The sequence below is a fragment of the Callorhinus ursinus genome, unplaced genomic scaffold (genome assembly GCF_003265705.2).
Source record: "Callorhinus ursinus isolate GAN/ISIS: 27379988/994484 unplaced genomic scaffold, GSC_fseal_2.0 scaffold3, whole genome shotgun sequence".
NCBI lineage: Eukaryota > Metazoa > Chordata > Mammalia > Carnivora > Otariidae > Callorhinus > Callorhinus ursinus.
Window position 1 is genome coordinate 52,231,920 of NW_027397065.1, and position 12,707 is coordinate 52,244,626.

At 50.9% G+C, this 12,707-nt stretch overlaps 1 protein-coding gene across 5 annotated transcripts in view; it reads right to left on the reverse strand.

The window, feature by feature from the left end:
• The window catches only part of ABLIM3 (actin binding LIM protein family member 3), a 108,580-nt gene that overhangs the window by 43,004 nt on the left and 52,869 nt on the right, over positions 1 to 12,707 (reverse strand). For all 5 annotated transcript variants that reach the window (XR_012377575.1, XM_025867276.2, XM_073890884.1 and 2 more), the window contains 2 exons: positions 8,445 to 8,571; positions 4,479 to 4,572 (listed from right to left, as the gene is read on the reverse strand). Coding sequence is in view for 4 of the 5 variants with exons in the window: in XM_025867276.2 (XP_025723061.1) it covers positions 4,479 to 4,572; positions 8,445 to 8,571 (221 nt within the window). In the remaining variant the exon portion in view is untranslated. The remainder of the gene's footprint in view (positions 1 to 4,478; positions 4,573 to 8,444; positions 8,572 to 12,707) is intronic.

A 12,707-nucleotide genomic window follows, 5' to 3' on the forward strand; every position in this document is an offset into this window, starting at 1 on the left:
AAGAGCATCAGGCCTTACCTGGGTGGGACTACCCATTCTCCACATCGGTCCATGTGGTTAAGTAGGGCTCACCCCACCAATAAGTATATTCCAACTCTATGGTCATGGTTATTGGTTTGGAGACGGGTCTGAGATTGTCCAGTGAGAGCCAGTTCTGGGCTGAGCTATGAGAAACGGGAAGCTCCCCTTCCCCTGCGGGATGCTGCCTGATAGGATGTAAGCCTGGAGTGACTGGTGTCCAACTCTCCCATCATGAAGGAGAGCCTTCCTGAGAATAAAGCCAACACGGGACAAAGTGGAGCCAGGATGGCAGGATACTCAAAGTGCATTCATTTGAGCACTGGATCCAGCTGTGCCTGAGGCAAGACCTCCTTCTGGGCTTTTTATTGTGGGAGCTGATAAATTTCCTTTTTGGACTGAGCCATTTGAGTATAATTTCTGCACTTGCGACCAAAAAAGTCCTGACTACCTGTAAAGACAGTCCTGTATGTGTCCTTTACTCTCACATGACTACCCTACTCACAAGACGTCTGACACTAGATGTGTGTGTGTGTGGTGGGGGGGTTGTTCCATAGCAAGGAATTCTCTGAGACACCGGCGGGGTGCCCTACCACTTAACTCAGTTCTGACACTATTTACCTGGAAAGAGAGTCAGACCCCACAGGTTAAGGGCTCAGGCTCCCAAGGCTGCCCCTCCCCCTCTTCAGATGCCAATCCCAAGTCCCAGGTTGTTAACTGTGCTTCTGGCCGACTGGCTATAAATTGGGGTTCCTGTGACCCCCAGGCTGGGTTCAATAATTTGCTAGAATAGCTCACAGAACTCGGGGAAACACTTACATTTACTTAGGATAAAGGATAGAGATGAACATCCAGCTGGAGGAGATTCATAGGACAAGTGAGTGGGAAGAGGCTCGGAGCTTCCGTGCCCTCTACCAACACACCACTCTCCCAGAACCTCGATGGGTTCAGCAACCCGGAAGCTCTCCAACCCCATCCTTTGGGGACTGTTATGGAAGTTTCCTCACATAGGCATGATCCACCATCACCTCAGTCCCCAGCCCCTGTCTCTCCTCCTCCCGGCGGACGGGAGGTGGGGCTGAAAGTTCCAAGCTTCCAGTCATGGTTTGATCTTCCTGCTGATCAGCCCCCATCCTGAAGCTCTCCAGGAGCCCACCTAGAGTCCCCTTATTAGAACAAAAGACACTCTGATCACCCAGGAAATTCCAGGAGATTTAGGAACTCTGCATCAGGCCCCGGGGTCAAAGACAAATATTAGAACAAAAGACGCTCCTAGGGCTCTTAACACTTAGGACATTGCAAAGGTTTTAGGAGCCCTGTGCTAGGAACTGGGGGCAGAGACCAATAAATATATTTATTTTCTATTATTTTACATTAACATATCCATCAGAAGTTGAATAATAGAATTTGCCATGATAGATAAAGAGTCCAAGTCTTGGAGAAAGTGACTTGCTTCAGGTTTCATGGCTAGAAGTGGTAAAATTGGAATTCAAGTCTGTTTTACTCCAACCATGTAGGTCATGACATCATGTGACCTCAAAGCTCCCCCCCCGCCCCCGCCCTGAGTGGCTGAGAGCCGTGAGCCCATGTATGGGATATAGGAGTCTGGAGTTCTAGATTTTAGCTCCTGCTTTACCATAAACACTGCATATGACCTTGGAATAACATCACACGTCTTGGGGCTCACTTTTCTCATCTGTAAAATGAGGAGGGTTAACTAGTTAATAGCTAAAAGTCTCTTCCAGCGCTAAGAAAAAAAAATCAATAAGTCCACGATGCTAATGGAGCCTTGTACAAATGGAATCAATTGAAACCCGGTTACAATGGCAGCCCGAATGGAGGCTCCCATGATGCTAAAACACAGTAACACAAGGGAGAAGACAGCCACCGCAGGCACGGTTTCAAAGCAGCTTGGAAATGCTGGGATGAATTCCCGTCTGCAGCCCTGCATGTGATCCAAGTTTCCTCCTTTTCCAAAGAAAAGTCTGCTTTGGGGTGCCTGGGTGGCTCAGTCCATTCGGTGTCTGCCTTGGGCTCAGGTCATGATCCCAGAGTCCCAGGATCAAGTCCCACCAAGTCCCACCTCGGGATCCCTGCTCAGGGGGGAGTCTGCTTCTCCCTCTGCCCATCGCCCCTGCTCATGCTGTCTCTCACTCTCTCTCTCAAATAAATAAATAAATAAATAAATTAAATCTTTTTGAAAAAGTCTGCTTTTATGACCTCTTATCCCACGGACCCTTTACCCCAGTAGGGTGCAGATGCCTATAACCCCTATAATCCTGCAGATTATAATCCTTCCCCCTCCCCTCAGCCTTTTCTCAGCCCACATAGTCCTCACCTGCTCTGCAGAACCTGACCAACTCGGGCGGACCTCGCCCTCCTTTCTGAAGCACTGTCCTCTTGTGGCTGGCCCCCATTCCCCCTCACGGCTCTTCTGTTTCTCTGATAACTCCTCAGTCTTTCTGAGCCACGCGTAAGTAGCCATTCCCCAAGGCTGCCTTCAACTCACTGTTCCCTCCCTCCTCCTCCCTCTCTTCCTCTCTCTTCCTCTGTTCCCTGCCACCCCCAATCCCGGTGACTCCCCTGGTGCTGACTCTTATGCAAATCCTAGCCTTTCAGAGATTATTCCTTCCCTGCCTGAGCTGTGTTCCTGAGCTTGGCTCCACATTTCTGACTGCCTTCCTGAAACCTTCCCGGAATTTCAATCACAACCTGTCCCGAATGGAACTCACTGTGTTTCTGCCCAGATCAGCTTCTTTCCCTGCCACCCCCAGTTCCACAGAGAACAGCACCAGCCTTCCTCTCATCCAGGCGTGATGCTTTGGTACAACTCTTGGCCTCTCTTCCTTCAATCCTCATGTCTACCCGTGGCCCCGCCGCAAAGCTACGGGAATTCCACTCCCATCTAGCGGGACGCCGGTGGGGGCTCTGTCCGCTGCCACTATGGGTCTTGAGTCCTGCCCGTGGGGTCATGGCCTCCTCGCTGGTCTCCCACTTCCAGTGTCTTTCCTCCGAATGTAACCCGTGTCCATCATGTCATCCCTCTCTAAGGAGCAACTCCAAGGGGATCGCTCATGCTCCGTCTTTCCACAATGCCTGTTGCCCAGTGAATCCCATACAAACTCCTCACCCTGGAATGGGGTCCCTGGGAAACTGGGGCCAACACCCTAGCTGTGCTCCTGTGTCTTGCCTTCTCCTCCACACTTCACCCCTACTGCTCCCTGGAAAGCGTTAATGGTTTATCAGCTCTGTGCCTTTATCTTATTCTCTCTGACTCCCTACGATCTTACCACATTGCTCCTTGGTTTAAAACTCTCCAAACCTTTCCATTGCACTTACTACAAAATCCAAACCTCCTAAACGGCTACAAAGCTATATGTGGTATGCCCCGTGTGATAGACCATCCTCCCCGAACCCCAGTTTACATAATTCAGCCGCACTGGCTTTTTTCTCTGTTCCCTGAATCAGTCAAGCTCTCTGCTTCCTCTAGCGCATCAGAAGACGGCCTCCTTCTCATCCTCGGGGCTCAGCTTCAGTACATCTCCTGGGCTCCTCCTTCCCTGGTTACAACAGTCTCTCCTGCTGAGCCCGGATGTGGCTGCAGAATCCTTCTCAACACAGTGCTGACTGCAGGTGACCACCACCAACCGGACAGCTTTGACACAATTAATGATTTTGCTCTCAAGAGCTGCCCCAGCCTGCCGTCCCCCGAGCCACTGTCAGAAGGGAAAACTGAGGCCTAGAGAGGCAAAGACACTCACCCCAAATGTGAACATGAGTTAGCAGTTGAGTCAATATCCGAACCCAATTGTTCCTGGTCTTAAGCTATTGTTTGTCCTCTGCACCAGACTCTTTCCTGTTTTTAATTCCTCAAGGTGGGTGGTCCCAAAGCATAGGAAGACAGCTTTCTGGGCCCACAGGGTGTGGGAAGGAAGGCCAGGAAGGGCGACAGACAGGGAGCTGGGGCAGGGGCTCAGAAAGGGTGCTGGGGGTTGCCTGTTACTGGAAGAGCTAGCCGTGCATCGGAGGCAGGGGAGAGCTGTTGCCATGGCGATGGACCAGCCAAAGCAGGGCGCAGGGAGCAAGCTGCTAGACAAGCTCGTTCTTAAATCAGCACATTACCAAATGCTTAAAAAATTAAAAATGGCTTCCATCCTTTAGCAAGGTTGGGAAGAAAACCATAATTGTCCCTCCCCAGTAATCTATCTGGGTCTGAGTCCAGAGAAGCCACTGATAGTCCCAGCACAGCATTTTTGGAGCCAGGAATAATTTTGTCCAGCTTCTCATTTTAGGGGTGCCCAAAGAGGCAAAGTTATCTGCTCAAGTCATGTAGCAAGCTAAGCTGAGGTCAAGGCAGCAGGGGAGGCGGGGTGCTATGGAAGAGGGGTCCTCAGTGACGACCTTTTGGAGTCACAGGCCACCCTGTGCAAACATCTTCACAGTTACTTGGACCCACTCACCTCCAAGACCCTGCCGCTGATGTATCGGTCACAAGTCTCGCATTTAATGCCAAACTGGGAGTGGTAGTCGGACTCGCAGTATGGAACGCCATCCCTGCAAGAGGAAATCCACACAGGGAGAGGAAGTTGGAGGGGGGGGTCCATGGGGGTGTCACGTGTAAGTTCCCGGACCTGCAGCCAGTGGTGACTGGACCAAGATTAGAAGCACTTGGGGAGCTTGTTAAAAATGCAAACTCCCCAACACCCATCAGATCTATGGAATCAGAGATCCCCTGGGAGGGGGGCCCAGGAATCTGCCTCTTGACAAACTCCCCAAGTGTACCTGGGAGCCACCGGTCTGGGCTGCTGGCCATGGATATCCCTTTTCTATTCCCCTTCTTTCTATTTCTCCCCCACAAGTTCTCCAGACCCACTTTCTTCTCTTTATCCCAAAGCGTTCTTGTAAAAATGTGTTGTAAAAATGTACGAAGTTTTATTTTACTTAGAATAGGTAGTATATGCATTTGGCACATTACAAAGGCATAAAGGGAAAAGTCTTCTCCCTCCTCCCAGCCCCTTCCAGGAAGTCATCAATGGGGTCAATTTTTGTGCATAGCCTTCAGGGCTCCTCACTTGATAAAAAATTTTACCTGTAGTGAGAGAATCATCTGACTGTGCTCTTGGGTCAGGCAATAAGAGGAACATACCCTAACCACTTCCAATGTGTTTCATTTTCGCCCGGTGCTTCCAACTTATCAGGCAGTAATAAGATTATTGTGAATTATCTCACACTACTTTCTGCTACTGATAGCCACTGATGCTGATTTCTCGGTTGTGTGGCAGGCTCTCTGATGGTGTTTCACATAGATGATTTCACTGAATCCTTACGGCAGTCCTGTGAGGTCAGAGCTATCAGTCTCCCCATTGTGTTGATGAGAAAACTCAACTCAGAGGACCTGAAGCTGGATTCAAACCCAGGCGGTCTGGGTCCTCCCCGAGGTGGTCCTGCGGCCGGAAGGACATGGCCGCCGCGTGCCCTGGGGCTCAGGCTCAGTGCCCGGCCTCTAGGGAGCACACCGCAAGTGGCAGCCAGAGGAATCTCCGTGATTGCGGACAGGCGTCTTCGAGGAGGACATGGAGATAGCTGGGGGCATCAGACAGCTCACCCCAGCTCTGGGCCCTGCCTGGCTCTAAGGACCAGATCTGATGACACGGCTCTGTGCTGCTAAAGAGTCCATGAGGAGAGAGGGACACTTCCCCCACTTTTGGGTGCAACAGAACCGGCTGACGCAGAGCGGCCTGAAGGACAGGCACGCAATCATTTCATCTCCAAGTTGTTGCCATGCTGGGCTTGCTGGGAGCCCACCCTGCACGGCAGGGAGCGTGTGTTCTCCTGAGGGGGAGGGAGCAGTGACGACCAATGCCCAGTAAGGCCAGCGGTCAGACTGTTGTTGGAAGGCCCCGAGACAAGCCTCCTCCCACCCCTGCCAACACTTCCACGCTCCGTGGGTGTGGGAGGGTGACTCTGCAGGGGGACAAAGTCATTTGTCAGGAGGTGGGTACAATGCGCCAGCAAAATTTGTGTATAAATGCCAACCCCACCTCATTTGGACCCATGGATTGGGAGGCCTTGGGAAATTTGAAATATCCATGATTCCAAAAAGAGGCAGATGGCCAAATTAGTATTGACTAGACACTTACTAGTATGATGTCTGAGCCTTTGCACCACCCTATGAGGTAGGTCTGCTCATCCCTGTTTTTATAAACGAGGACATAGACTCAGAGAAGTTAAGTCCTTTGCCAAGGTCACGGAGGCTGGGCTTCTAACCCAGGCATCAATGCCAGAGGCAGTGCCTCGAAGCGCCCGCCACTCTGCCAGCAGCCAGATGAAGAGCCCAGAGCCAGGCTGCAGAGGCCTTAGGTGGGATGGGCAATGGGGGCTGGGCCTTCCTGAGAGGAGCTCTGAGCAAACCCTACACCCCTGACTTAGGCTCACAGACTCAAGGACTCAAGGTTGGCGACTCACTAAGGGCACTTCTTATTTGGCAGGCTCAGAGGGAAATGCCAAGCTCCTACTAACGTGGCATTCAAAGCTCTCGGTGATGTGACCTCAGCTCACCTCTGCAGCCTTGGACCCTGCTTCACCTGTGCACACGTCTGAGCCCCAGCCAAGATGGATGTGTCAGGCACCAGCCTGCCCTTGCCCAGGCCGGGCATTCTGCCTACAAGCTTTCCTTCTTGGCATTTTCAAATCTTACCCTTGTTTTCAAGGTCTGGCTCAAATAGCGCTACTTTCCGTGAAGCTCTCCCAGATTCCACATTTCACTCCCTGCAGGTTAGAAGTGCTCCCTTCTTTCTCAGAATATTTGCAGACAGTCACTTGGACCTCTGACCCAGACAGTGCTGTCTGGTGGCATCCATGTCCCCTTTCTGCCCATAGCCTCGCCTGGTTTTCCTTCCCACTCACAGTTACTGTGGGTCACAGAGGGCTGCTCTCTGGCTCTAGGATTCACATCCTCCTGGCCAGTGACTGGTCAGGAATGGGAGTGTGACCCAAGGGTGGCCAAAGCAGAGGTAGCCATGGGACTCTCGCTGGGGTCCTTGGGCAAGAGGCCTCCGTCTCTCTGCCAGGCTTGCTACGCTGGTAGAATGAAACCCTAGAATTGCTGGTGATCATCTATGCTACCCTTTGGGGAGGGCTTGTTTGAGAATAAACCCAACACAGAGGAAGGGAGAGCTGCAAGAGAAGGGGAGGGGGAGAGAGAGAGAGAGAGAGAGAGAGAGAGAGAGAGAGAGAGAGACTTCTGCAGTGCTAATAACCTCTTTAAGCCCCTGGATTCAGCCGTGCTGGAAGTGAGTAGGCCTCTGGCCTTCCTATTTCTGAGTCAATAAACTCATTTTTGCTTAAATGAGTTTGGATGGGGTTTTCTGTCACTTGTGATCTAAAGGGTCTTAAAGAACAAAAGTCTTGGGCTCCCTATCACATAACTCCTGGTGCCATAATTCTTTATGTATCTAGTTTATCTCCCTTATTAGACTATCACTCTCCTGACGGCAAACCCCATTCATGCTACAGCTTTATGTGCTCACCACGTCCTAGCAGTGGGTCAGCACGCCGCCTCAGCAGTGTCTGGGTCATAAAACATCAACGCTCTTAGGGGCTGTGGCCATCACTTCTTTTACATACTTGAGTATGGGAATGTGGTCATTAGGGTCTAGTGGCAAGGAGGGGGGTTTGTCTGGTGAGGCTCTGTGCAGCCACTGGAGGTGGAGCCCTCTCTGCTGATAGCTTCGGGTGTCCGTTGTATCTCATCTCAACTCAATTCATTCAACAACTGTATTGTTGGCCAGGGGTTGGGCACACGCTGAAGGCCGCAGCGGGTCAAACAGAGGCCCCACCTCGGCAAGGACAGATATTAAATATCATCATGGAGCAAGTTACTTACTTCCTCAAGCCTCAGTTTTTACAGCTTTTAAAATGGGGATGGACGCCTCACAGGGGGCGTTGTGGGGTTTAATGCGACAACCCATACACAGCCATTAGGATATTGTTTGTACATAATAAGAACTCCGTAAATGGTAGCTAGTATTATTATCATTATCAAAAGAGTTAACATGGATGAGTGTATGACTGCAAACGGTGTTAGCCTGTGTGAAGGGAGCAAACAGGGCCCCGTGACGGCTGGTGTTAGGGGAGCAGAGGTGGCCCCGGATGGAATGAGACCGCCTCCGGAGAGCAGGTGTGGGACCCAAGACCAGAGGGAGGGGAGGAGTGAACGCATCCAGGAGCGGGAAGACCATCTCAGGCAGAGGAGGCAGCACGGAAGGGCCAGGGGTTGGGGAGGTGCTGTTTGTGGCTGTGGGAGGGTGGCCGCTGGAGGCAAATGGAGGGAGGCGGCCTGGGAGATTCAGGTGCGGGCCCCCCGGGGGCAGGCCACTAGAATGCGGGGGTCCCGGAAGCCAGGTGGGGATGGGGGAGACACCCACTTGCTGATGTACTCCCCGGTGAGAATGACGCTGCAGGTCTGGCACTTGAAACAGCTGACGTGCCATTGCTTGTCCAGCGCCAGGAGCGACTGGCCGTGCTTGATCTCCTCCTTGCACCCAGCGCAGTCTGCAAACACAAGAGGACGCCACTGAGCAGAACGCCCCGGGCCCCGCCCACTGCTATCATCTCGGCCCAAGTGAGGGAAACCCCTCCCCGAAAACCAGCTTTCCCACAGCAGCTCCCACCCTGGCACGGACACCTGCCCAGAGCTCCACCAGGTGAAAGCAAAGCCCGCCCCCCAACCCCCGGAGCCCTGACTTCTGGACAGGAGGTCTTGGTGTGAGGGAGAAAGAAAGACATGGTAGGATTCCCCCAGAAAATTCTTTGTCATCCTGACCGAAGTTCATCCCACACAGACAGACCCTGCTCCGACTCTGGCCTGCCCTCAAACAGCTCACCGAGCAGGCTACTGTCTGTGCGCTGGGGACTGCAACATCAGCAGCACCTGAGAGTCTGCAGATGTGCAGCATCTCGGACCCATCCAGACCTACTGAACTTTACCTGAATCTCCAAGCAGAGTCAAGTCTGAGAAGCACTGCTACAGGGGATAAGCTTAGCATCTAATTTTTCCTACCCTTGGGCTGTATGCGCAATGGCAAGGACCCTGTCTGGGTTTTGTGGTTAAATCTATTCTCTTGCCTTGTGCTGTGCTCAACACATAGTAGGAACTCAGATCATATTTGCCGGACCTCATAGTACCGAGGCAAAGGACGGAGTTTCCCGTGCCTGTGCCCTCCCCAACATGCTTATAATATGCCAAACATTTTCTTCCCCAAGGATTAGAGAATCTGGTAAGACCGTCCCAAACCAGAGGGGTGTTCTCACTCCCCATCCTCATCACCCTGGAATGCGCACCAGGGCCACAGAATGTGGGGGCCAGGCATCTGTCTGTTGCTCAATCCGTGTCTGGGGAGGGGCAGGAAATGGAGCCAGCGTCCAAGGTACTTGGGAGATGCTGGGAATTCAGGCCTACCCAACCGGATGGCCCACTCTGGAGGAGGAAAGGGTCATGGGACAAAGTTTACCAGAGGACAAGCCTCTCTATCGGCGCCACAAGACAGATGCATACTTTGGAGCAGTGGGGAGAAGAGAAACTGCATATCAAGTTGGGAGAGCCTGGCTGGAAGCCCTCATGTCCAGCTGGGAGCCAGGCCTGGGAGAGAGGATGATGCGTCTGCCTGTCGAGGAAGGGGGTGTGCCCAGCCAACTGTGGGGAGGGTCTGGGCCCTGATGAAGTGCTTGGATGAGGCAACTCCCACAGTTCCCGCCTCTTGGCTCCCTAGTGCCTTTCTAATATCCCTTAGCACAGGCTGGGGGCCGGAGGGTCTCCGACTGCAAAATGCTTCAAGTCCCACGCCTTCAGATGGGGGTTGGGAGAATAGTTTTGGGATTTCTTCTCCTTCCTCACTCCTGGAAAAATTCTAACCACCTCCAACCCAATAATCACAGGCTTTAGAATGTAATCGTTTAAGAAACGTCAGGCACCCCCCTCTCCTTTTATAGAAGCGACTTGCCCATGCTCAGCATAGAAGAACCTGACGGCTCAGGGGTCAAATACTGAACCACAAATAGTGAACTTGTGTCTGTTGGCCTCCTTGATAGGGTTAAATAATTCCACAGGGGCTCAGAGTTCGCAGAGCACTCGGTCACAGTCCCACCTAATTCAGGAATCTACAGCATTCTTGACTGCTTGACTGCCTCCAGGGGTAGGAAGCTCACCCCCTTTTGAGGAAGCCCACTTTGCCTTTGGACAGGCATAATTGTCACGAGTGCCTTCTTTATTTTTTTTCATTTTCATTTTTAAACACATGTATCACATAAAGGTTTATTCTTTTTTGTTTTGTTTTGTAACTCCATTTTTAATTTCCTATCTGATTTTTTTTTTTTATTAAAGTATAGTCGACACCCAATATTACATCAGTCTCGGGCGTACAACATAGTGATTCAACAACTCTATACCTTATGTTGTGCTCAGCACAAGTGTAGCTCCCATCTGTCCCCACGCACCGCTATTACAGTATCATTGACCATAGTCCCCACGCTGTGCCTTCCATCCCCGTGACCTACCCACTGCATAACTGGAAGCCTGTGCCTCCCACTCCCCTTCACCCACTTTTGTCCATCCCTCTTCCCCTTCACCTCTGGCAACCATCAGAGTTTGTTCTCTGTATTTATGGATCTCTTTCTGCTTTTGTGGTCTGTCTGTTCATTTGTTTTGTTTTTGAGATTCTACATATAAGTGAAATCATACCATATTTGTCTTTCTCTGTCTGACTTATTTTACCTAGCACAATACCCTCTAGGTCCATCCATGTTGTTGCAAATGGCCATATTTCATTCTTTTTTTGTGACTGGGTAATATTCCATGGTATATATATGCCATATCTTTATCCATTCATCAATCGATGGCCACTTGGGCTACTTCCATATCTTGGCTATTGTAAACAATACTGCAATAAACATAGGGCTGCATGTATCTTTTTAAATTAGTGTTTTTGTTTTCTTTGGGAAAATACCCAACAGTGGAATTAATGGATTATATGGTATTTCTACTTTTAATTTTTTGAGGAACCTTCATACGGTTTCCCACAGGGGCTGCACCAATCCACATCCTCACCAATACTTGTCATGACTGCCTTTTTTTTTTTTTAGAGAGGGAGAGAGCATGTGTGAGTGGGGGTGGGGGTGGGGTAGAGGGAAAGGGAGAGAGAATCCCAAGCAAGCTCCATGCTGGGTGTGGGATTTGATCTCACGACCCTGAGATCATGGCCTGTGCTGAAATTAAGAGTCAGATGCTTAACTGACAGAGCCATCCAGGCGCTCCATGACTGCCTTCTTTATATGGTACTGAGACCTGACTCCTTGTGATGCCCCCTACTTTATGCAATAAGAATAACCTACCTCTTTTGCCTCCTGACATTTCCTTCAAATATTTAAAGACAACTGCAGTTTCTCTCTTCTCCCTCCTTTCTTACATGTCACTTTTCCGTGCTTGATGTGGGGTCATCCACTGATCAACTTCAGCTGTCGACCCCACGGAGCTAGGTATATTAGGGCCAGCAACACACTTCCCTACCACTCCAATACCTCTCGTTTGAAGAGCTGCATCCTTTTGTGGCCACATTCTAGTAATGAGTTCCATCTGCTTAAGTTGCAGTGATGCGTCTGGGATGGACTTGGCACTTTGGGTTAAAATTCAGGAGGCAGTACAGTGTGGTGGTTAGAGGCTGGGCTGGGAGGACAGAGTGAAGGGTGAGAGGCTGGCTGAGGGCAGAATCCCAGCTCCCTCGCTTTCTAGTTGTGTGACCGCCAAGCCCCTGCTTCCTCATCTGAATATCTTCCTCACGACACTGGTGTGAAGATGTACTATCATCAGGCCTGTAAGGACTCAACACACGAGCTCAACAAATGGTCGCTGTCATTCTTATTTCACGTTCTTGTGTTCTTAGCCCATATTCTCTGCACTGTCCCACCTCTGATCTGAGGCCAGAAGAATATTCCTATTGCCGGGAAGGCCTGTGGATGAGGATTCTGGGATGCCTCCTCCATGTGGTTTTTCTTTCCATGGCATACTGCGGGTCCTCCACTGTACTGGCCTCAGATTGATCAGGACCCTTTTCTCCCTCTTCTTCCTCCTTTCGGCCTTGAGCACTGGTGGAGCTTCAGGCATCCACCCAGGAGCCCATGAGTCTAGTACAACAAACAGGCACGGTAGGAAAGCTATACCCTGCCCTGTGCTGGTTGCTGTGCAGCCAGCTGTCCGCTCCTCATATGTTCCTCTCTATTCCAAAATTACAACCTTCAGCTGGCAGAAAGTACAATGTCACCACCTGTTCCCCCAAATCCCTCACTTTACTGAGGTCTCTAGAGACTCCAGGCAGCCATTTTTAGTTTTTCTTGACTGTGTCATGCGTTCCATTTAGATCAACGAAAATGAGTGGGTTTTGTGAGTCATAGCAGGCTCCCTTCCTTGCTTTAGATAACTAATCCAGGAAGACGGGCCCCTGCCCAATTAGCAAGTCATGTCTCTGGTATAGGGTGTGAAGGGAATAGGCTCTGGGGCCAGACTGCCTGGGCCCACATTCCAGTTTCTTTACTTACTATCTGTGTGACTCTGGGCAAGTCATTTATACTCTTTGGGTCTCAGTTTTCTCATCTATAAAACAATTACTTGGTAGTGACCGTTGTGATGGTGATGGTGG